Below are 20,966 nucleotides of genomic sequence, written 5' to 3'. Positions count from 1 at the left end.
CACTGTATCAGCTTGCCTGGACTATACAATGATATTTGAGGTGGACACCTGCTTTTCTTCTGAGTATCTTGAACTGTGGCCATTGTGCAGGTGGAGAGAGTGCTTATGTGACCAGCCTCCAGTAAAAACCCTGGGCACTGAGTCTTCAGTGGGCTTCCCTGAGCAGAAACACTGTATATGTGTTTGTAGGAGTGCTAACAATAGTGACTCCATCTTTGGGCCCCCATCTTGCTCATGTTTGCTAGATTAGAAATGCCAGCCAAGGTCGAGATGAGGGATACTTGTTTTGCCCCCCTCCCCCAGGAATCTGTTAGAGATAACATAGTCTTTCCCTCTCCTGATGCCAGGTGGTGCCACAAGACCTAATGAAAGAGTAGCTGTCAATTAGGAGCATACAAGCCACTGGAGGTGCATGTGAACCCTTTGATCTCATGACAGAATCTGTAGACTAAGGTTTGGACTTTGTGAGAGTAACTTTGCAGCTGCGTGGACCTCCAGTCAGTAAGTTATCCTGAAGAAAACTCTGTGTAAACACAATGGAGTGGACTGCTTCATTTTCCAGTCTCAAAGTGCCTTCCCAGTTTCGGGGATACTTGATTGTCCTTCTCCCACCTTTGAATAGTGTCAATGTCCCTTCCTCACTGGTAGGAGGATATCAGAAGCCTGAACCCAGATTCCTCCCACATCCACCTGATACACCTTTGTCCCTGGTTGATGCTGCTGTGGACCCTTTGGCTGTAATAAAATGTAGCCATGAATACAACCATAGCCATGAATACAAACTTGTGCTGAGTCCTACGGATCCTTCCAAGGTAACGCGGGATGCGCGAGTGCTCATGGAAGTCCCAGACAGGTGGATGATAATTTCAAGACTCAGCTCTCTGAATCCATGCTCCTACTTTTATTGTAGCCTATCCAAGTTAGGCATGAATTTAAAAATACATGATTCATATCGTTTCCAGCAATTCTAGGTATTTTTTCATGGGACAACTATTCAGGGTTTCTACATCATCGTCTATCTTTAAAAAATGATTTCCAAAATGATGGCATCTTGGTGCATTTATTCCTTACTTTTTCCAAACAGGCAAAAAACAAATCTAATTCTCAGTTTGCCCAGCATTCACTCTCTTAAATTTGAATCGTAGGGAGCAGGGCTCAGAGTCCCCACTTGTTTCATCCTTTGTACACAGGCACTTGGACATACAGTCCCAGAACCATCCTCAAAGACAGGCTACTTTCATGGCCCAGAAGGGAGGTTGGGAGAGGGAGGAGCATCATAGGTTTGCATCAGCTCATTCTCCTCCGCCTCTCCCAGCACAGAGAAATTCCGCGGGAGAGCTATGCAAGAAGCTCGGAGCAACAACAAGTCATTTATTATCATCACTGCTCAGGAGGGGAGGTGAAGCAGCGCGGGACAGTGAAGGTGAGCCAGCCGCGAGAGCTGCCATCCTGATCGCTGGGGCAGGGCAGTGGGCACAGCAGTGGGGGCAGGATAACTGGACCTTCCCAGCCTGGTCCTTCTCCCAGGAGCCAGAAGCAGGGACATGCAGTCCAGAAAGAGTCCAGGCGTGAGCACTCAGGAGAAGCAGGGCTAGATTTCACTCACTTGCAGCAGTTTCTTCTGTTTCCTAAGGGAGGCAGAGGGGTAAGATAGCCCAGGGAGAGAAGGTATGAATTCTTTCCTCCAGGGCAACTTAGTTCTGGAGTCAACCAGATCCAACGCCAGCCTCATGGTACCTGATGCAAAGAGTCCCAGCATCCCACCATGGGTGTGGACTTCCCTGCCTTCCTGGGGTCTTTGTTGTAGATCAGGGACAGGGGTTCTCTGGACTGGGCCACCACTGGAGTAGGAAGACAGGCACGATGCCCCTTGGGACTCACGGTAAGGGCCCTTTTCTCCTCCCCAAGCCATGAGCTCGCCATCTCTGCCTCTTCTGGACAGTCCCACCGCTCAAACACAGAGGCATACTTTAGGGACTCACCTTACACTGGAGCCTTCTCCAGCAGTACAGACACACGGGGACCAGAGATGCCAGAAGCAGCAGAGCCCAAACCGCCAAGAGCATGATGTGAAAGCTTATGAACAGGACCTGGGGACAGAGGACCAAATCTGTCACCACCAAAGTGTTGCCATTTGTGCTCCGTGTTCTCATTCATTTCCAACCTAGGGTCTCTCTCTATCCCTTCATCCTCAAGTCTGTAGCTTCTTGGGGGGGGGTGCTGAGGAAGAACCTGTGCGTGGGGGGGAGGGGTAAACGAGTCCAGCATGCAGAGAGCAGACAGAAACCCATCGCATCAGGCCTCGGTGTCCTTGTTCTGACAATGACGGGCTTGGGCTACAATTTGGTGCCTCAGCAGCCCCAAGGCTTGAGAAGATCAAGGGAGAATTGCATTTAACATCTTTGCACACTCACAAGGTTAGTTCATTTATTATTTCCGTGTTTGTATTTCCCATGAGTCTATAACACCCACCACCCCAGGAACTATTTCTAGTTTGTTTAATGCCACGTCTGTGGTGACAGTAGTCAAGCTGGGTATAGAACAAGTAACACAGCCTTACTCTTGTCTGCCATCTTGGCCTTCCCTGCCCACTGCCCACCCGCACTCCTACCTCTTGCCCCCCTACCTTCACCATGTTCAGATAAGAGAGGCACAGGTGCAGCCTTCTGGTTTCTTCTGGACTCGGAGTGCTGGGGGGCAGGGTGACCCCGTACCAGGCACTCGGGGAGACATCACAGATAAAGTCTTCAAAATCTAAGTAGCACCTATAGAAGTTATCAGCTCCAATGGTGATGGTGGCAATGGCTGTGGAGAAAGCTGCCAGGGCGAGCAGGGTCCTCAGCAAAGCCTGGTGGCAGAGGAGGCAGAGAGAGACCTTGGAGATTCAGTCTCCCTGGGAACCCAGCTGGGGAGAGAGGGACAGGCCCATGTAGCCCATGTGTGTCCCAGCAGGAGGCATGGTTGGTTGGCTTCCAGCTTCTGGGCCTGGTGTCCACTCTTGCCCTTCCCCAAACTCACCCAGTAGATGCCACCCCGTTTCTCGTAAATGAAGGCAAGACCTCCAGCCAGCACGGCCTGGGGAGAGATGGAAGAGAGCAGGACTAACAGCAGATCCAAGCCTTCCAGTTGCCAGTAACCCCCACAGATAGAGCCAGCCATGGGCCAGCCCTTCCTTGGCACACTGCATGTGGGCCTGAGGTTTTGAGCTAAGTTTTGTCATCAATAGTAGGCTAATGGCGAGGGTTAGGCCAGCATCAAACTCCTGAGGTGGCAGGACCCTCTGTTTTAGGGACAATGAAGAGCCCTCCCTCCTTTCTCCAAAACCTTCCTTTTAAAGCAATGGTGTTTTGCAAAAGTTCCAGATGGTGGATGCCCTAGGACATTGGAGAAGCTCTCAGTGCACGATGAGCCTCTGGGTGTCCTCTGGTCCAGGCAACTTTCCCAGCAAGTCCTCAGCAACCCCACCACCTGGGCTGACAGAACAGGACGTCTGGTATACCATCCACATGGTGGACAGATGGATTCGAATCCTATCTGGCAATTCTTGAACTAATCTGATTGTTTTGCCATTGGTTGCATGAGGATGATTACTTTTGGCTCCTCTCTCAATAAATGCATGTGTTTTGCTATCACTCTGTGAGTGTGGGCATGCCAAAGGGCCCCTCAGTGTTACCATGACCTGCCCTCAATCCCTGGTTGCACACACCCATCTGTTGATGTTCACCACTGTCGCTCAGTGACCCCCCACTGGCTTCCCACTGTGTACAAAGCCCGCACAAGGCATTGGGGCAACATTATCTTGTAGAGTATACACTCTCTAGTATGTTCTTCCTCCCCATCTCAATGCAAGTGTCTGGAAATGAGTGTGACCTAGATCCTTGGTTGATGTTTGCTGAATTGGGGTGAAGTGGCTCACGTGGTGGGAGAAGCCCGGGCCCAGAAACGAGGATAGCTGGCCTGTTGACTTTGGACAGACCACCACTTTCCTTGGCTGTTTTCTTATCTGTATTCTCAGCCGAGAATAACGGAGGGGATTTTCAATTGCTGACACTTTATAGTACCGTGGGTGATGGTGATGGTGCTGATGGTGACGGTGATGGTCTATCACGTCTGATAGGAGGTGAATCTGCCCCTTCTTGGCCTGTCAACCGTCTCCCCGCCCCACTTACCACAGCCCCTGTCCAGATGGCAGCTCCTGAGTCACGCAAGGCGGAAGAGTAGAAAATGTACAGGAAACTCCCCAGGACCCCACTCAACACCCCTAGCACGATCTGTACCACCTGGAGGAAAAAGAAGAACTAAGAAGCTGGCTTCCAGATGCCCAGGCCCAGGGGCAACCCTCTGCCCCCAAGTCTCAGGCAACTTTGAGGACTCCAGGTATACACAGTTGGAATCCCCCATGAAAGAGAAAAAGAGGAGGGAGAAGAGAGGAGGGAGAACCAGGCCATGCTGGGTCTAGAGAAGGGGAGAGGATGGTCAGGGCTCCATCAGCTGGGACTTTAAATGGTCATGTCTCAGGGTGCCTGGGTGTCTTAGTTGGTTAAGTGACTGACTTCAGTTTAGGTCATGATCTCGCGGTTTGTGAGTTCGAGCTCCACATTGGGCTCTGTGTTGACAGCTCAGAACCTGGAGCCTGCTTCAGATTCTATGTCTCTCTCTCTCTGCCCCTCCTCTGCTCACACTCTGTCTCTCTCTCTCTCTCTCAAAAATAAACATTCAAATAAATAAATAAATGGCTATGTCTCTCCTGCACCCTTTTAGCCCAAAACCCACCCCACCTACAGCTTTTATGGAGAAGACCAGTAAGTATGTAAAAACATCAGAAATGGAGCACAGGAGATCTTGATTTCTAATAAGAAGATAAAACTGGCTCAGTGTCTGATTCAGAGAGGCTGGCCAAGAGTGTGCACAGCAAAAGGAAGGTTTTCTTTTCCTGATGTGGGGAGTATGGGCAACGCTCTGGGCCCCTACTTACCCAGGAGGCCACCAGCAGCCGGCTCCCGCCCCGGGTCTGGGAGAGGGCGCTGGAGGTGGAGGAACGAAGCAGGGAGCACCCACTTATCAGGAGTTTGGCCAGAGCTGACTCCTGGTGGATGTGCACATCAATGTGGGTGGGCTGCGGAGCTCCAGGGGCCGCCTCACCACTGTCTACTGTCCCCATGCCTGTGGACATCTGTCTGTGAGGGAGAAGGAAGGGAGTGTCAGGGAGAGCCTTGGCAGGTTCGCAGAGTGCTTCCAAAGATTTCACGCCTTCGGGATTTGTGGAGGTCCCTGGTCATGGAGCAACATCCCTGTCCCTTTCTTGCGAGGTGTCCTGTCGGGACAGCCCTGCTCTCCTGGTGCTGTGGCAACTGCTGAGCCCACTGGAGCCTCCCCCTTCACCCTCAACCTGCTGTTCCCCCATCCTCTCACGAGGTCTGGAGCAAGCAGTGCCCCGGATTCCTCACCTCTCCAAATTCTTTTCTCAGCCTGTGTGTGCCATTGAGGCCCCACCTGAAGCCTTTAGGCTCCTGGGCTGCCAGGTGAGCTTCTGTTGCCACAGCTGCTCCACAAAGGGCTTGGGGACCTCCCTCAACCTCTAAACACCTCCCTCTCTACCAACGGCCACTCAGCTCTGCACGGCCTGTTGAAGCTGTACTCCCCACTCTGTCCCCCATATACAAGGAAGGACCAAGTTGCATGCGTGTGGAGGTGGAGGTCAAGGCCAGACTGACTTGGTATCAAACAGGGACACCCCCGCCTTCTGCTCCTACCATCTTCCTGGAGTCCATTTTCCACAGGCCGTTGGTCTCTCCCTCCCACCATCTTCAGCAAGTTCTGGGCCAGGCTTGTGAGGGGGGAGGGGTGGGGAGGGGTCCTGGGGAAGGGGCGCCTGGCTGTGGGCTTGCCTCACCTGCTTTCTTTGGGATCCTGGGTGGGGGATTGCGGGGAGTGTGCCAGCAGGGAGGGCTGGGGCTGGAGCTGGGCACCAGGCGATGGAAGAAGAGGTTGATAGAACACCAGAAAGGCAGGGTGGAGGTGAGGCAGGCTGAATCTTAGCCCAGCCTCTCTGGATGACCGCCAGGGCAGAAGGGCCCCAGTGGGGGGGGTTTCCAGCTACCAGTCCATCCTTGGGCTCCAGCCTGGAGAGCATGGGGGAAAGGTGGGTGGCCTGGGAGCCCATAGAAGTGATCAGCCCAGGAGAACCCTGGGAAGCTCTTTTCTCCCCCATGGCCACTTGGGCAGGTGCTTTCTGGACACAGATCTGCCAGTGCTGTGAATGTGTATGAGTGTGTGTTGTGTGTGTGCGTGTGTGTTTGTGTGTGCACTCCCATGAGTGCAGTCTCCTTCCCCCCACCTCTTGCTAGCCTGGTTATCTACTCAAGACTGGAATCCCCCTAGAGGGGCCCCTTTGCCTCTGGCTGTTTTCTGGGAAGTTGCAGTGCTGATGATCAAGCCCTCCTCCCTCCACCCCTGGCTTCTGCTCTTCTTCTCCTTTCTACCGGCTGGCAGGGGCTCCCAGAGGACAGCAGGTGAGCAGGGACCCCACAGGCCGGGTGGTCCCTTCCCAGGAGCCTCTCACTACAGGACATTTCTCTCTTGCGGAGTCTCCAAGGCCAGTTCCCAAAGCCCCCATCCTATCTCACATGATGCTGCTTTCCCCCATTCCCAGTCCCTATAGGATCTGCTGGGGGGTGGGCAGGATGCTCTAAACTAGATGGGACCTGGGGAGGGGAGGGATATGTGCTGCTTGCAGCAGCCTGGCTCTCTTTCACCTCACTAGGCCTCACCCCACCTTCATTCCTGGAGGGGTGGCTGTGGCTCAGGCGGCTTGGTGGTGAGAAGTCCTTCAGAATGAAGCTGGAAAGTGGTGGGCCTGATGTAGCAGGGTTCCTGTGGCATGGGAGGGGAATTCTCATAGGACTGGCCTGGTCCAGAAGTAGAGCAGGGGGCTCAGCTGAGCTGGGTTGGAGTGTGGTGGGGGGAGTGGTGGTTCCCAGGGGGCTCAGAGGGCTGTTGTGACCCTGGCTCCTGGGACCCCAGGGGAGATCTGGCTGGAATCAGGCGGGACTTCCTTATGTGTGTCTGTGAACAAGTCTGAACCTCCTTGTGTGTCTGCAGAACTGTCAAACACCTGTCCTTTATACCTCCAAAAAGACCAGGTAGGTGCAAGTATGACATTGCTTTGAAAAGGACATAGAGGGGTGCCTGGGTGGCTCAGTCGGTTAAGCGTCCGACTTTGGCTCAGGTCATGATCTCATGGTTCGTGGGTTCAAGCCCTGCGTTGGGCTCTGTGCTGACAGCTATCTTAGAGCCTGGGGCCTGTGTTTGGATTCTGTGTCTCCCTCTCTCTCTGACCCTCCCTTGTTCACACTGTCTCTCTCTCAAAAATAAAAAAAAAAATTAAAAAAAATTTTAAAATTCACTCGGCATAACACCCTCAAGTTCTATCCCTGTTGCTACACATGGCCAGATTTCATTCCTTCTCATTGCCATGTAGTATTCCATTGTATAGATAAACCACATCTTCTTGATCCATCTGTCAGTTGATGGACACTTAGGCTCTTTCCATGTTTTGGCTATTGTTGAGAGTACTGCTATGAACATTGGGGTCCATGTGCCCCTATGCATCAGCACTCCTGCATCCCTTGGGTAAATTCCTAGCAGTGCTATTCCTGGGTCATAGGGGAGATCTATTGTTAATTTTTTGAGGAACCTCCACACTGTTTTCCAGAGGGGCAGCACCAGTTTACATTCCAACCAGCAGTGCAGAGAAGGACAGATACCATATGTCTGCACGTATAGGACAATTAAGAGGAACTTAACGGAGGACCGTGGCGGAGAAGAAGGAGGGAAATAGTGGGGGAGAGAGAAGGAGGCAAACCATGAGAGACTCTTGAATGCTGAGAACAAACTGAAGACTGATGGGGGTGGGGGGAAGGAAAGGGGGGTGATGGGCATGGGGGAGGGCACTTGTGGGGATGAGCACTGGGTGTTGTATGGAAACCAACTTGACAATAAACTATTAAATTTTTTTTTAAAAAAAGAAAAGGACATAGAATAAAAGGGAAGACTTTAGGCTTGCCATCATTGCTGTTGTTAGGATTGTTATTGATATAACTACGATTTCCATCAGTGATGGTGAAGTAGGATGCCCATTGGAATTACTATGGAGGATTGCTTTTGGAAATGGGCAAGTTGATTCCAAAGTGCATATGGAGAAGTAACCCAGCAAAAATGGCCATGAAAGAAAAAGATAACATGAAGGGGTTATGAAATAACTCAATTAAATATACTCATTTTCACTCCATACTCATTTTTAAAAGATTTACTCCATACTCATTTACTTTTTAAAATAAATTTACTCCATACTCATTAAGAAATTTTTAATTTTTTTTAATGTTTTTATTTATTTCTAGGAGAGAGAGAGAGACAGCGTGAGCAGGGGAGGGTCAGAGAGAGAGGGAGTCACAGACTGAAACAGGCTCCAGGCTCTGAGCTGGCAGTCAGCACAGAGCCCGACGCGGGGCTCGAACCCACGAACCACGAGATCATGACCTAAGCGAAAGTCGGACGCTTAACTGACTAAGCCACCCAGGCGCCCCTCATTAAGAAATTTTTAAAAAAATTTTTAAAGAGAGAGAGAGGGAGGGAGCAGGGGAGGGGACAGAGAAAGAGGGAGAAAGAATCTCAAGCAGCCTCCATGCTCAGCACGGAGCCCGCAAGGCTCAGTCCCATGACCCTGCGATCATGAGCTGAGCTTAAATCAAGAGCTGGACACTCAACCGACTGAGCCACCCAGCTGCCCCATAAACTCATACTCATAACTAAAATTGTGGCAGTGGTGCCTGGCTCATCAGACATACCAATGGGCAGAGTATAAAGACTAGAATAGCCCTGGATTCCAATGAAAATTTCATTTTTGCTCTGGGGAACATTTTAAATCAGTAGGACAAAGATAATATATTCTTCAAACAGACCTTATCCTTCAGCAGTTAACCATCTGAGGGGAAAATACCCACAACAACTTGGATCCATATATTCCAACTTACAAGATAAATCCCAGATGAATTGACATTTAAATGTGAAAATGGAAAGCATAAAACTATGAAGAAGAAAACAGGGAAGAATTATTTTATGATCTTGATGTGGAAAAGTCCTTTTTAAGTATGATATAAACCCAGAAATCAGAATAAAGATGGAAACTTTAATCAAAAAATAAATCACAAATTGTAAAGAAATATTTGGAAATTGTGTCACAGATGGCAATTTTTTGAATACGTAAAGAATTCCTATACAAAACAAGACAGTAAAAACGCGAAGGACATAGGATATGAACAGAGAGCTCACAAAAGAAGAGAAAAAAAAAAACGGCTCTTAGACATAGGAAACAATGACCAATATCACTCATCATAAGAGAATTATGGATTGAAATGATACTGGAATAGTCACAGAAAGCAGATCCGTAGTTGCCTCAGGCCAGGGGTTAGGGGGCTTACTGGGGAGGGAACATTACAGACCTTTTTGTAACATAGAAATGTTCTCTATCTTGATTGTAGCTGGGGTTGTACAAATGTATGAATTTGTCAAACATCATTGAGATACACCGGAAAGGGGGCAGTAGGTTACATAAAACTGATTAAAATCTATACTGGAATGTAATTTTCCTGATATACATTTGAAAAAGATTTAAAGATTTGCGGACATCTTCCTCTGGTCATGGAGAGGGGCAGTGAACCTTCTTTGATCTTGCTCCTGAATGTGAATTTCATGGGGTAGCTCATGGGGTAGAAGGCAATATCTATTCAAGTGACACATGCATATTCACATTTACCTGCCAATTGTTTGTAATCAATTATTCACTGGTTTGTAAGAGACAATTATTCATTGTTTGTAAGAGAAAATAAATGTCTATCAATAGGAGACTGTTTAAAAATCATGATGTATTCCTACAACGAAATACTTTGCAGCTGGACAAATGAGTGAGAAAGGATCATTTTCAAACACAGTTCTGTGAACAAATCATTGTGCAGTGTATGTAGTATCCTGACGTTTGTGGGCAAAGGAGGAGGAGAATATTTTTATACGCTTTTGTGTGCAAAAAATGTCATTGTAGGATATATAAGAAAATGATAATATTAGTCTCTGACTAGAAGGCAAGTAGGTGATTGGGAGAGAAAGATGAGAGGGAGGGTTTTAAAGGTATACCCTTTTGTATCTTTCAAATTTTTTCACCATACGGAAGTATCATGTGTAAATATGTATATTAAGTTCCTGAAATAATTCAGATTCCTTTCTTTGTCCAACCCAAGACCTAGACAAACTGTGTCAGGCAATTCTGGGAAATGACCCAAGAATATATGTAGTGAAGAATTCTAGAGGTGATATGGATTTGCATCCCAGATTAAGGCCACAGTGACACTGATACTTGCTCTGGGAAGACCCTTTGGATGTTGACAAAGGACTGTTTTCTCTCCTTTCACTCATATGACATATTCCTTTTTATCTTACTTGGTTCCCAGACCTCACTTCTGTATGTCTTCTTCCCAGCCAGAAGGATGACCCAAAACATGGTGACTGTGAATGGCATCGATGTGGCCTCTACACTGTCCCAGCCCACTCACATCAACATCCACATCTATCAGGAATCAGCTTTGGGACAATTGCTCAAAGCTGGGGCTTCCCTGAAGGAACTCTTTTCTCATCCTCGGGACACTGGCCTTACTGGCCTTTCCAAGGCCAGGATGAGCTATGGGCAGCTGGCATTGGGGGTAAGAATGGCAGGTACTACAGAGGATGGTAACTCTCCTTCCATAGGATGGAAAAAATGTGGGTTGATTCCTTCGGAGAACTTACTATTGGTATCCCATCTTTTTTGGGAAAAGAAAGTTTTGGTAGGCTCCCCACACATTTAGATGGAAAAGAGTGATGGGCCTCTTTGGTACAGCAGGGGCCATCCCAGCTGGAGGGGATATGTGGAAGAATCTCTGGGGGCTGTTAGCTCAGTTGAATGGAACCCATGTGAACTGAGGGCCTGCAGATATGAGGCAATATGATAGACACTTCAAGGAGAACTACAGAGAGAATCCCTAGGCTGTAACCTAAAAGTGCTCAACATCAGTCAGAAGGGATCAGATCACTATACTCATAGCTAGAATTAAAGGTAGAGCAGGTGAGATCCTTGGGAACTGACCTGCAGGAGTTGACATCTGAGCCAGACCTTGCATTGAGGAAGAGCAGGTGTAGACAGATAGAGGTGAAAGATGGAAGAAAAAAAAAATCCCACATCAAGAGAACAGCAAGAGCAAGGAGGGAGAAGCCAGTATGCACTGGGCAAGTCCTGTCAGTAAAGAGAATGAGACTCCTGGCAGATCAGACTGGAAATGCAGCCTAGGGTCCAATTGCTGAGAGCCTTGAGTGACAGGGTGAGAAGCTGACCTGAATCAGCGTCAGTGGTGGGAAGGCTGTCGGTGGTTTCTGAGCAGGAACCTGGGCCTGCCTCACAGCCAAGAGATGTCCACATCTTCTTGTGGAAGAAGTGTGGAGGGTCTACACCTGCCTGGGCCACAGTAGAAATGACAAGGAAAGAGAGGAGTCTACATCCTCTGTAGATGACGTCTCATGACTTGGGAGTGGGTGGGCTCGGGGTACAAAGGAGTAGAGGAATCCAAGAACATGCTGAGGTTTGGAGTGTGGGTGACCAGGAGACTGAGGCCCTGGAATTCAGGAGAATTAGACACTGGGGGTGCAGGTGGGGTGTGGAACTTGGACACGATGGATCTGAAATGCTGCAGGGATATGTAGATGGTGATGTCCAAGAGGCTGTGATGGCTGCATTCTCCAGGAAGCAGGCACTGAAACAGAGTTCAATGTGCAATGTCACAGTGTGACAGCTATGAAATGAAAAAGGAAGGAGAAAGATGGGGTAAGAGGAGACACTAGATCATGACGCAGGCCCGACAAGGTGTCTGCCAAGCCAGTACAGGGCTCAGGAGAAAGAACTGCCCATTATGGGATGCTGTATTGGATAAAAGTGGCCCTTGTACCACCACCTTGCTTCACCAATGGCTGGGTGGGCATCCCCAAAGAATGTGCCCATGGCTTTAAAGGTGAGGGGACCTTTGACCACTGATGGCTGTCAGTCAAAACACTCTTTTGTCCCATCTGGGACAGGATGATTGGATTCCCAAGGGAGAATGAGGAGGAAAAAAGTGAGAATCATAAGGTGGGATGACAAAGTATAATATTTAGGAAAAAGTAATGATGGGAATTCACGTCGGAGGGATGGTGGGGAGCCACAACATGCTGGTTCATGGATGTGAAGGAGCCAGAATCCTCTAGAATCAGAGCTGCAGAGAGGTCAAGATAGGAAAAGGAGAGGTAGGCATCTCAGTAAGAGCTGGGTGGCTGCTCGTGGGGCATGTGGGCTGGTGGAAAGGGAGCTGACTTTTCACCTTGTCTCGCAGGTGACACAGATATTGTTAGGGGCTCTGAGCTGTGCCCTTGGAGTGTTACTTTGCTTAGGACCCCAGACAGAGCTGTGCACCTCAGGCTGCGCCTTCTGGGCAGGGACTGTGGTGAGTAAGGAAGGGGCTGGAAGCTCGGTGGGAGGCAAGTGGTTATGCGCAAGGAGAAAGTTCCTTTGGATCTGGGTCAGGGATTGGGGGAAGAAACCAAAGACTCAGATACAAATGCCCTTTGCCATGAGGAAGCTGCCTTAAGGGGCAAGCGAAATCCTTTTACTCTCTACTTTCCTCCCTAAGGGCAGGCTGGGAAGGACAGGGCAGCAGTAATGGAGTCCTGTCCATATGCCTGCTTTCTTTCCTGGTCCCTCGGATTGTGCTTTGAATTAGCTGTCCTGGGAATGAGTGAAGAGTCACCTCAGGAGAGTAAACTGGAGGCCTTTTTCACTGTCTTGTCGTTCCAGGCTATTGCAGCAGGAGCTGGGGCCATTGTCTATGAGAAGCACCGGGGCAAACTTTCAGTGAGTCTTGGGTGTCCTCTGCCCTCTCCTTTGTCTGTTTTGTTGTTTTTTGTTTTTTTGGTTTTTTTTGCCCTAGTTTTCTGTTTTCTTCCCTTTGGCTCCTGATACTTCGGGATCTTTGCTACTGTAGGGATGGAGTGGGATTCCTGGGCCAGGAAGTGAGGAAGAAGAGACAAGTTTAGAGCCAGGACCTGATGGCTCTATCCTTAATGAAGAGGGTCTGAGCCCTGCACTTTTCCCTTTTAGGGCTATGTTTCAGGTCTGCTCCTGCTGGCTGGTGTCGCCACAGCCATGGCTGCTGTTGCCCTCTGTGTGAATAGCTTAACCTGGCAAAGTGATGGCTTCTATGACATCGACTCTGCGTGTGATTACCCAGAACCTGCTGTCACAACCACTGGGTACCAAAAGTCGTGGCCAAGAAGTCAGGAGTCACACTGGAGAAAGGATAGATGTAGAACCTACATGCATATACTGATGGTGAGAAGAGTCCAGTCTTCCAGGGACCCATCACAAGACTCTGTTCCCAAGGAGCTAGGGCACTGGAGGGCAAGGATGTAGGCTCTTTGAGCGTGGACGTAGGTCTGTGGTACAGGAGGTTTTAACTTAGCTGGAGATGTATTTCAGACCCTCATGGATAAGCATTCCCTGAATCAAAGGGAATGAGAAGCAAAGAGGAGACACTGAAGAGAGGACATCAAGAAACACCCTTCTAGCTTTTCTGGTGTGCCCCTGTCCCATCATCTATTGTTGTATAACACCACACCCAACATGTTGTGGCTTAAAACTATAACTTATTATTACTTCTCACCTTCTGTGGGTTGGCTGGGCTCAGATAGCCAGTTTTCACTTGGGTTTATCATGCAGTTGCAGTTGGATGTCAGTTGGGGATGAAGTCATCTGAGAGCTCGTTTGGGTTGGATCTCCAAGATGGCTCTCACGTGGCTGGGAGCCCAGCTGAGGCCATCAGCTAGGGAGCCTACAATGGCTCCTCCTTGTGGCTTGGGCTTCTCATGGCACGACAACTAGGTTCCAACAGGGAGTATCCCACTGTGCATATTTCAAGAGGTAGGAAATGGAAGCTGCCAGGCATAGCGTCACCTCCACTGTATTTTATTGTTCAAAACGATTCTAGGCTGTTCCAGATTCTAGGGGTGGAGAAATAGACCCGCCTCTTCGTAAGATGTGGTAAGGTCACATTGCAGACAACTCTGGGGTGGAGCTGTAGTTGGAAAATGCACTCTGCTTTGGTGGGAAGTAGTTGGTTGGACAGAGTCTGATACCTGGCTGGGTTGAAAAGGTGGTTGTAAGAGCAGAATCAGGGGAGCAGCCTCCTGACTATATCTTTTTCTTCTTTCATCTCTAGAACTTGTTCCTAGGAATCCGTGCTCTGCTCCTGGCTGTCTGTGTCCTGCAGGCCATCATATCCTTGGCTTCTCTGAGCATGGGTCTTCGGAACTTGTGTGGCCAGAGCTCTCGGCCTCTGGTGAGTTGTCAGGGAGGCACTGGGGAAGGAATGGGTCTGTGTGGTGAAGCTCTGGGAACAGGGAGCATCATCAGGGCCGGGAGCACAGCTCACCTGCTTTCCAGCACACAGCTGGGCCCTTCGCTGTGCAGGGAGAGTGTGCCAGCACCGTGTCTGAATAGCTTCTGCCCTCTGCCTCTCCAGGCCCCCCTTTTACCCTTTTTGTCCCAGATTCCTGACTAGCTCACCCCCTTCTGTACCTTTTCCTTCCCTTCCTCTTTCCTTTCCCAATTTCAAGTTCTATGAAGCTAACTAGGCCCCATCTTTCTCCCACAATTATTGACGTCTCCCTGGTTTTTTCAGGATGAGGAAGGGTCAGAGAAGAAGTTACTCGGGGAGAATTCAGTGCCTCCCTCCCCTTCCAAGGAGAAGACCATGGAAGCCATCATCCTGTGAGCCACCGAAGACCCTGCCTGGGCCCCTGCATGTCCCTGACGGGAGTAGCCCAGGGCCACTGGGGAGGACAGCACCCACTCCCCAGGGCCCTTCACTGACCTGCCCCTCACACTTGCATCTCTTTTGGTCGTTGTCCCAGCCCTCCTTCTCTCCCCACTGTTCCATCGCAGTGGCCTCAAGTCACTGAACGGGTGTCGTCGCATTTTCTCCAGAGCTAATTAAACATAAACAACAGGAAAACTCATTTTGCCCAGAAAGGATGTGGTCTCCCTTTGTTTATGTACACGGTGCACTGTGAAGCACCTTTCTCTGTGTTGATACATATGGAATTAAGTGAGGGCCAGTTTGTGACATGGAAACAAAGTCCCATTGAGACTAAATTTAATTATGTTTTGCTCTATATCCTAAGTGGCAAACTTCCGTTTTACAATTTCCTTCTATTCAGTGTAAAGTGAAAATAATTCTCATATATGGTACTTAGAATGTTTTTACCTACTGAATTTGTCTTTAAGCACCTATAATTTTGACTATAACTTTCTGTGGGATTTATAGGACTATGTCAGGCTTGAAGCAAGGGTTTTTTTTTTTTTTTTAATGTTTTTATTATTTAGCTGAGAGGGAGAGAGAGAGAGAGAGGGTTAGAGAGAGGAGACACAGAATCCAAAGCAGGCTCCCGGCTCTGAGCTGTCAGCACAGAGCCTGACATGGGGCTTGAACCCACAGACCATGAGATCATGACCTGAGCCGAAGTTGGATGCTTCACTGACTGAGCTACCCAGGCGCCCCTGGAACAAGGCTTTTTTCTCTTTCCCCCTCCTTTCCTCCCTCCTTCCATTTTCAGGGCACCTGAGTGACTCAGTCGGTTGAGTGTCTGACTCTTGATTTTGGCTCAGGTCATGATCTAAGGGTTGTGGGATCAAACCCTGCATCGGGCTCCTCGCTGAGTGTGGAGCGTGCTCAAGATTCTCTCTCTCTCCCTCTGCCTCTCTCTCCACTTGTGCATTTTTTCCTTTCTCTCTCTAAAATAAAAAGGAGAGAAAACAGTTAAATTTTTTTAATTTTCTTTATACACCTATAAAAATATATTGTAAATATATAGATGCAAGCATTTCTGAAGGGTAAGAAAGCAGGTTATGGTCTGTAGAGTTAACAAGTGGCAGTAATTCTGGCTTTTTTCTGATTCCCAACGTAGTGAGTGGCCTTGTACCTCCATGTGGCTTTATGAAATCTCTGTGACATAGGGTTTATCACTCCTTAGCAGACCACAGGGAAAGAACTGGTCTTCAACAACAGGCAGACTGGCTCCCCTGCACCCACTACACAGTGCTGCCTCACTGGGCTGTGCTGAACAGATGCAGAGCTGCTAAAACAGGTGAGGCATGGTCCTGTGCATGGGGGTTCAGAATGGAGGACTGGTGTCTGTCTCCCCAGGGCCCCTTCCCGCCTAGTACTTAGATAGAGGTCTGTAAATAAGCTTGTGTAAGAAAAAGTCTCAGAGATGAGGCAGAAATATGTTCAGAGTACTAAACAGGGGTTGGCAAGTTTCACCCTGAAGCTCAAGTCCTGTCTGTATCTATTTTTGTCAATAAAGTTTTATTGAAACACAACCACACCCATTTGTTTACACATTGCTTCACAGGCAGAGTGGAATGGCCTCAACAGAGACTGAATGGCCGACAAAGCCCAATGTATTTATTAGCAGGCCTTTAACAGAGAAAGCTTGCCATCCCCTGGTGTAGGGACCACAGTGGGGAGAGTGGCTAGTTCTACTGGGTGATTGATGGGAGCCTATATTCTTCTTCCTCTTTTTTTTCATAATGTTTTTATCTATTTTTGAGAGAGACAGAGACAGAGACCGAGCACAGCCAGGGAGGGCCAGGGAGAGAGGGACACACAGAATCAGAAGCAGGCTCCAGGCTCTGAGCTGTCAGCACAGAGCCCAATGAGGGGCTCGAACTCATGAACTGTGAGATCATGTCCTAAGCCAAAATCAAACACTTAACTGACTGAGCCATCCAGGCGCCCAGCAGCCTATATTCTTGCTGCCTCAAGTGTTAATCTGCCTCCAGATTTATTGCCCTGTGGTGTAAGCGACTCAGGGAACTTGCTAGAGATACAAACCCTGCCCCACCCCAGATCTGCTGAGTCAAAATTCATATTTTCACAAGGTGTGCCGGTGGTGTTTCATGTGTTGAACACATTTTGAGAAGCGTGGGGATAGATAATGACATCTTGCCGGGGAGAACTTAGATGTGGAACACGGCCTCTTGAATTTAATCTTTTTGTTCTAATTCTTTGTATGAGCTTGTCAGATGCTATTAACTTCTGTGTGTCAGTGTTTCTAAACCAGTCCATTTATGGCCAGATCAGATAGAGGTGTTTTTCATTTTTCATTCTGGTAAATAAATGTCAACCTGATGAGGGTTGTGGGTTTTTTTTTTTTTTTGGATGTTGTTGCACAAAATGGTCTCTTAATGTCGGAGTCTGGCAACTTCTTCTCCCCACCCCCCCGAAGTTGCCAAATCTCTGAGGGTGGTGCTCACTCTATCTCATCCCTCTCCCCTTCCCCATTTCCTCTATTCCTGTCTCCCCTCCCCTCCCTCTCCTCACTCTGTGACTAGCCCTGGGTGTTTCTGAATCTTTTTCTTTTCTGTAGGAAATCAGATGTAAAATCCCTCTCCTCTTGCTTTTGTTTACTTAGAAAAACCAACAACTATTGGTCTATTTGCACAGCTTGGTCTTGGTGGTGAAACTGTATTGATAGACGGAAATGACCTCATGACCCTGACATGGGGTCAGGCAAGTAATCCCAGGCTTTATTTATATTTGTTGAAGGATTTAAAACCAGAGTATAAACAGGAAATAGTTCTATTTTTATTTTCTAATCGCTGCTTTTAACTGTGTTTTGTCAACTCCTCATTTCCCCTTTGGATATGAGGTCCTTCAGCATCAGGACCAGGTCCCAGATTCCCTAACCTGCACAAACCTAACATATTTGATGTTCAAGACCCAGTCTTGTTCATTTTCATTATTTATTATTATTTTTAAAAAATGTTTATTTATTTTGAGAGAGAGTGAGGGAGAGAGAAAGAATCCCAAGGAGTCTCCACACTGTCAGCACAGAGCCGGATATGGGGCCTCGAACCCATGAATGAGGGCACCATGATCTGAACCAAAGTTGGATGCTTAACCCACTGAGCCGCTCAGGCACCCCACTACACATTTTTAAAAACTTCCCTCGTCAGAGCTTGACTTGCCTGCTCCAGTGTAGACCAGGATGCTAGACTGGGAGGGGCTGGAAGGAAGTGTACCCCACTCCCGCCTGGGACAGGGAAGAGGGACTAAGAGCAAAGCCTCCTCAGGAGGGGGAGGGTGCTGGGACTTCGTATGCTCAGCGAGGTCCAGCGGAGGCCCGTGTGGTGGGTGGTGTCTTCTTGCTCAATCTGGGAGGCACCAGGCAATTCACCCCGCCCTCTGCTCCATTAGCTGTAAATGGGAAAACTTCCTGGAAAAGTAATGTCCAAAGGACAGAGCGCTGAGAGGGCGGGAAGGGGAAGGCTTTCAGGCAGTGGCCATCTTCCTTAACTGTTTCTCGCCCCTGCAAAGCACAGTCTCTTCAGATACATTTCCGGGAATGGGGTCAAACCCTGTTAACTCAAACCGCACAAAGAAAGCCCTGGAGCCTCGGATCCAAAGAACTGCGCTCTCTCTGTCTCTCTCTGTCTCTGTCTCTGTCTCTCTCTCACGCACACAAAATGTGCAATGAACGTTTAGGAAAAACTGACTTTATTTTAAAAATTCCTCCTGAAAAGTAGGAAGGAGACAGGACAACTGTTAGTTTTCACCGCTAGGGGCCGCTATGACCGTCTTCCGTATTTTCTGGCTGAGGTCATTTCTGCCTCTCCCCTCTTGAGGCGCCCCCTCCTCATGCATGATTTCTTGTTTGTTCGTTTGTTTTTTGTTTTTTTGTGTGTGTGTGTGTAGATTCCCTTGACATCTCAAAACAAAACAAAACGGAACGAAACGAAACAAAACAAAACAAAACACTTGAGCACTTGACCAGAAGGTGATCAGTATCCTATCTTCTGTCTGAAAAAGACAATACCTTTTGAGTGTTCCCGGCTACATGAAGTTCTTGTCTTGAATTTTAAGTTCAATCCTGATTTATTTTAATCTCATACTTTGGATATCTTTTTTTTTTTTTTTTTTTGGTGTGCTCAATGTTTGTTCAGATTTGCTTATGTTTTTACTAAGAACAGAATGCTCTCCTTTTCTTCTTGTAATTCAGGCCTTCTTCCTGATATTGCTTTTCTTCTTGAGCTACATCCTTTCTAAGTTTCTTCAAAAGTAAAGGTCTCACCTCACATCTGTCAGAATGGCTAAAATGAAGAACTCAGGCAACAACGGATGTTGGCGAGGATGCGAAAGGGGAACACTTTTTCACTGCTGATGGGGATGTAAACTGGTGCAGCCACTCTGGAGAACAGTATGGAGTTTCTTCAAAAAGTTAAAAATAGAGGGGCGCCTGGGTGGTTTAGTCGGTTAAGTGTCCGACTTTCGCTTAGGTCATGGTCTCGCGGTTCGTGGGTTTGGGCCCCGCGTCGGGCTCTTTGCTGACTGCCAGCTCAGAGCCTGGAGCCTGTTTCAGAGTCTATGACTCCCTCTCTCTGACTTTCCCCTGCTCGCGCTGTCTCTCTGTCTCCTAGAAATAAATAAAACATTTTTAAAAAGTTAAAAATAGAGGCACCTGGGGGTGCCTGGGTGGCTCAGTCAGTTGAGCGTCTGATTTCGGTTCAGGTCATGATCTCACGGTTCGTGAGTTCGAGCCCAGCGTTGGGCTCTGTTCTGACAGCTGGAAGACTGGAGCCTGCTTCGGATTCTGTGTCTCCCTCTCTCTCTGCCCTTCCCTGCTTGCACTCTGTCTCTCTCTCAAAAATAAATAAACATTAAAAATTTTTTAAAAAAATAGAACTACCCTATGACCCAGCAATTGCACTACTAGGTATTTATCCTAAGGGTACAAAAATGCTGATCCGTAGGGGCACATACACACCAATGTTTATAGCAGTGCTATCAACAATAGCCAAAGTATGGAGAGAGCCCAAATGTCCATTGACTGATGAATGGATTAAGAAGACATGGTATATACATACAATGGACTATTACTCGGTAATCAAGAAGTATGAAATCTTGCCATTTGCAACTATGTGGATGAAACGAAAGTGAAATATGCTAAGTGAAATAAGTCAGTCAAAGAAAAATAAATATCATATGATTTCATTCCTATATGGAATTTAAGAAACACAACAGACTGTCTGAATTACATTTTTGATCAATCTCTTTCCTGGATTCTCCCCTGTAACTGCTTCTGAAATCAAAATGAGACATGCGTTCAACCTTCTCACCCCAGTGTGTGAAGGGATCTCCTGTTCCCTTCTTGATTTCCATTTTTTATCTCTTTGTTTCTACTTGTTGCATTCCGGATACATGCTTCATAATTATTTGCCAAGTTCACTCATTACTGCCTAAGTTATAACGATCTGCTTTATTTTTGAGAGTGAGAGAGAGAGAGAATCCCAAGGAGGCTCTGCTCTGACAGCACGGAGAGGAGCTCGATCTCATGAACCACGAGATCATGGCCTGAGCAGAAATCAAGAGTCGGATACTCAACCTACTGAGCCACCCAAGCATCCCTATAACAATGGGCTTTTAACTATTCTATTACATTTAACATTCTTATTAAACATCTCTAGACATTACATTCACTTCTTTTTCAAATCTTCCTCTTTTCTCTTTTTTTAATGTTTATTTTTGAGAGAGACAGAGAGAGAGAGACAGAACATGAGCTGGGGAGGGGCAGAGAGAGGGGAAGGGCAGAGGATCTGAAGCAGGCTCTGCACTGACAGCAGAGAGCCTGATGCAGGGCTCGAACTCATGAACCATGAGATCATGACCTGAGTCAAGTCTACTGACTGAACCACGCAGGGGACCCAAATCTTCTGGCTGTCTTGTCCTTCAGCCATGCCACTGAGGATCTCTTCTATGTCTTTATTTTTTTTTAATGTTTTATTTATTTCTAGGAGA

At 48.0% G+C, this 20,966-nt stretch overlaps 2 protein-coding genes across 5 annotated transcripts; one reads left to right on the top strand and one right to left on the bottom strand.

The window, feature by feature from the left end:
* Positions 1–1,044: 1,044 nt before the first annotated feature.
* On the bottom strand, positions 1,045–6,005 carry TMEM176A (transmembrane protein 176A). 3 transcript variants are annotated; one of them, XM_039230670.1, is made up of 7 exons: positions 5,894–6,005; positions 4,976–5,177; positions 4,170–4,280; positions 3,019–3,075; positions 2,627–2,848; positions 1,983–2,090; positions 1,045–1,628 (listed from the first exon to the last, which is right to left on the bottom strand). In XM_039230670.1, the coding sequence occupies exons 2-7, from the start codon at positions 5,171–5,173 to the stop codon at positions 1,599–1,601; spliced, it is 726 nt and encodes a 241-aa protein (XP_039086601.1). In that variant the 5' UTR covers positions 5,174–5,177; positions 5,894–6,005; the 3' UTR covers positions 1,045–1,598. The 3 variants fall into 3 exon arrangements, with proteins under 3 accessions (XP_039086601.1, XP_039086603.1, XP_039086604.1); XM_039230672.1 differs by having other exon boundaries at positions 4,976–5,173; XM_039230673.1 differs by lacking the exon at positions 5,894–6,005 and adding an exon at positions 5,754–5,811.
* Positions 6,006–6,437: 432 nt separating this feature from the next.
* Positions 6,438–15,139, top strand: TMEM176B (transmembrane protein 176B). Of its 2 annotated transcripts, none has more exons than XM_039230675.1 (7): positions 6,438–6,512; positions 10,531–10,751; positions 12,447–12,557; positions 12,908–12,964; positions 13,211–13,441; positions 14,328–14,447; positions 14,790–15,139. In XM_039230675.1, exons 2-7 carry the CDS (start codon positions 10,539–10,541, stop codon positions 14,880–14,882), a joined length of 825 nt encoding a protein of 274 aa, XP_039086606.1. In that variant the 5' UTR covers positions 6,438–6,512; positions 10,531–10,538; the 3' UTR covers positions 14,883–15,139. The 2 variants fall into 2 exon arrangements, with proteins under 2 accessions (XP_039086606.1, XP_039086607.1); XM_039230676.1 differs by having other exon boundaries at positions 6,460–6,512; positions 10,535–10,751.
* The last annotated feature ends 5,827 nt before the right edge of the window (positions 15,140–20,966 follow it).

The sequence above is a fragment of the Hyaena hyaena genome, unplaced genomic scaffold (genome assembly GCF_003009895.1).
Source record: "Hyaena hyaena isolate Hyena2069 unplaced genomic scaffold, ASM300989v1 scaffold_50, whole genome shotgun sequence".
Classification (NCBI taxonomy): Eukaryota; Metazoa; Chordata; class Mammalia; order Carnivora; family Hyaenidae; genus Hyaena; species Hyaena hyaena.
This window is presented reverse-complemented; position numbering and strand designations above follow the sequence as displayed.